This window comes from Sitodiplosis mosellana, unplaced genomic scaffold (genome assembly GCF_009176505.1).
Source record: "Sitodiplosis mosellana isolate CC-2019 unplaced genomic scaffold, AAFC_SMos_1.0 Smas_scaffold_6000, whole genome shotgun sequence".
Taxonomy (NCBI): Eukaryota; Metazoa; Arthropoda; class Insecta; order Diptera; family Cecidomyiidae; genus Sitodiplosis; species Sitodiplosis mosellana.
In genome coordinates this window covers 1-3,483 of record NW_022601242.1, presented here as the reverse complement: position 1 = coordinate 3,483, position 3,483 = coordinate 1, and the positions used below count along the sequence as shown (strand labels likewise).

General features: G+C 41.1%; 1 protein-coding gene across 1 annotated transcript; it reads right to left on the bottom strand.

Annotated features, from left to right (window-relative positions):
• Positions 1–260: 260 nt before the first annotated feature.
• LOC129573203 (uncharacterized) lies at positions 261–3,053 on the bottom strand. The gene is made up of 2 exons (XM_055453514.1): positions 1,625–3,053; positions 261–1,555 (listed from the first exon to the last, which is right to left on the bottom strand). The coding sequence occupies exon 2, from the start codon at positions 1,155–1,157 to the stop codon at positions 387–389; it is 771 nt and encodes a 256-aa protein (XP_055309489.1). The 5' UTR covers positions 1,158–1,555; positions 1,625–3,053; the 3' UTR covers positions 261–386.
• Between the last annotated feature and the right edge of the window lie 430 nt (positions 3,054–3,483).

Genomic DNA, 3,483 nt, shown 5'->3' with positions numbered 1-3,483 from the left:
CTCAACCAGCCGTGCTAATTTCATCTCGTCGATACGCAGCGAACAAAGCCAAAAATTTAATATTAAATATTGACAAATTGTTATCTTACATCCCTACAAAATGTATAGAAATCAGGGATGGTATGTCGAAAACTCAGGCACGTATTCGACATGTCGAATACGTAGAATACTTACTGCAGATTACATGGAAAAGGCCATGTAGATTACATGATCATGTCGAAAACCTATTTTCATGGAAATTGAACACAAACTGCAAGCGATTTTTGGTTACAAATAATGAAATTTGCACTTTATTTAGAAATTATTTTGATTTCTGTCTGGAAAATGACATGTTAATTGTGAGTTTAAACAGTTTTCATTTATTGAAATTAATGATATCATTGATTTTAGTCAGAATCGGAATCACTGTCATTGTCGATGTCGTCTTCAATGTCGCTGTCCTCATCGGGTAAATCATCGGTTGATCTTAATGTGAAATATGCGTTCACAAGCTTCTTAGAAGTTTCATCGGACAGCCGGTTTCTGGTATCGCTATGCACATGCGACCAATGAGAAAACAGACGTTCCAGTTGGGCTGTTGATGCTGGAATCTTTAAATAGTCCATAGCGAAGGCAGCTAGCTTTTTATGATTAAGTTCGGCGGCATAATGCCAGAATGTTCTTGGCGAAACAATTTTCTTTCGAACCAAATTGCCAAATACCTCTTCATTTTCCGTAAATTTGTGCAGAGATTCAAGCTCATCACCATCGAGCTTTTCAAACAGGTACTTCTTGACTTTATTGAGCTGTTCTTGACTCATCCGTTTACCGCGATAAACTGGATGTAAATAGTTTGCCGTCATTGTAACGGTGTTGAAAACATTGCTTTGTTTGGTGCGGTATTCTAAGAATGGTTTCAATTCTTCAGGACCATCACTTTGCAATTGGAGCCATTTTTCAACTGCTTCAGCAGATGAAGTCGAACTTTTCTGGCAAAAATTCGTCAATTCAGCAACTGGATTCAAAACTTCAATCAATTTTTTAACTGACGCAAGAAAATCCACGTTGAAAAGAAGTGATGATACACTGGCTTTGGGTTTTATGGCTTTTTCATCAACATCTGCTTCGGCATCACACGCAGCGGTTACTGTTTTCATAGCAGTCAAATTCTTAATCATTGATTCCGCTGCACCGCATTGACTTGTCCAACGTGTTGCGCAAGGCAAGACTGGTTTATGGCCACCGGCATCTGTTAAACGGTTTGCGAGACCAGCTCAATTGCTTTTTCAACAGCGTCACTCAGATTCTCTCCTGTTTCACGGAGAGTTGAAAAGTTGAATGATTCCAAGAAAACCTTCTGATCGTTTGACGTTGCAAGCATAGTGGCAACATAGTGTTTATTGGCAGATGAATTTTGCCATCCATCGACCAAAAGAGTAGCTCTTCCATCCATTTTTCTGATCAATTCGAAATTGCGTGCTTCCATCTTTTCATGCGTTTTATCGAGCAACTTTGCTTGATCTATAAAACGTTTTAATTTTGGCTGTTTTGCTGCTGGTGCCGGACACGATGAAGACTGAAAACATAAATGGATTGACATTTGTCAATTGACGTTGGATTGAAAAAAAGAAAACAATTGTCTTACATCTTGTGAATCAACAGAAAAATTCAAGCTCGAGCCTGGTCTTGAATTTGGACGTGAATCGTCACTACCATCGATGATTGAAAGCACTTCGCTGCTCAAAGATTCTGCGTCGTTTTCAATGCCATCGGGATTGAGATTTCCAGTGTCATCCGAAACGGATTCAGCCGTTTTGCAAATATTAACTTCACCGAATTATTCCATGGAAAGACAATCATCGAGAAGGTGAACTTGCTGCATAAGACTTTGGACGATGCAATCATCAAATTTGTGCCTACTTACATCGTCAAGTCGATACAAAATTGTCCATGGAAAAATAAATTCCTAATAACACTAAAAAATAGGAAAAATAAGGCATGGAAACGCTACAGACGATCAGGATATCATCAGTCGTTTGAATGGAAATACATTTTGGCGTCTCGTGAATTCGATAAACTCAACACGGAACTCTACAACACATACGTGGAGATAATGAAATCCTCGCTCAAGTATGACGCATCGAGATTTTGGCAATATGTCAATTTAAAGAAGAGCACCGACAAAAAAACAAAATTCATGCAATTTGGTGATGTGTGCACAGCAAACGAAACCGAACAGGCCAACCTGTTTGCGAACTTCTTCAGTAGCAACTACGATGACTCAACGACTCAAGGCGTTCAACAATCGCCTACCGATGAGTCACACCAAACTGAGGAATTCCAGCTCGACATCAATTTCGTGCTTGAAGAGCTGCAAGCCGTGAACACAAAGAAAGGTACGGGTCCCAACGGTATGCACCCGTTGATACTGAAAAACTGTGCGAGTCATTTGGCGGCTCCACTCACCGAGATTTTCAATGAATCATTGTCAACTGGCCATTTTCCTGACAAATGGAAACGCTCGAGTGTGTCACCTATTTTCAAAAAGGGGGCGAGATCGAAAATTGAAAACTATCGTTGCATTGCTAAGCTTCAAACTGTGGCGAAGTTCTTCGAGCATTTGGTGAACGTCAAAATTTGGTCTCTGGTACAGGACAAAATCACCAAAAAGCAACACGGCTTCATGAAGTCCAGATCCACTGCATCTAATCTCACCGAATTTACCTACTATGCCCAGAGAGGCATAAATTCTGGTGCGCAAGTGGACGTTCTCTACACGGACTTCAGTAAAGCGTTTGACAGAGTAAACCACAAGAGATTGATTCTGAAACTCAGATCGTTCAACCTGCCAGACAATCTTCTTGCTTGGATCGAATCATACCTGTCCAACAGAACGCAATTCGTTAAGTATGGGAGCAGCGAGTCGAATGAATTCAACGTATCATCTGGCGTACCACAGGGTAGTCATCTCGGACCCACACTATTCCTGTTATTCATCAACGACATAGTGGACGAAATGGACGACGTGTTCATTTCTTTGTTCGCCGATGATGTTAAAATCGCGAAAATCATCCACTCGGGCACGGATGCGGAAGCGTTACAGCGAGCCATCGACAAACTAAAGGTTTGGTGCGACGTAAACAATTTGCACCTGAACCTTGCCGTCCTTACAATCACCACAAAAAGAAAGGACATCGTCGACACTAATTATTAATACGGTGATTTTACCTTCAAGCGCGTACGGGACCACAAAGATCTCGGCGTCATCATTGACCAAAAGCTTAGCTTTATAAAGCACATTGACGCGGTCACCTCGAGAGCTACAGCAGCCTTGGGATTCATCAAAAGATTTTGTTACGACATAACCGACGTTCAAACGCTCAAAACACTATACTACGCACTGGTTCAGTCTCATCTTGAGTACTGCAATGTTGTATGGCTACCAACTTATACCGTACATATCGACAAAATTGAGAGCGTGTTGAGAAAGTTCACCCAGTTCGC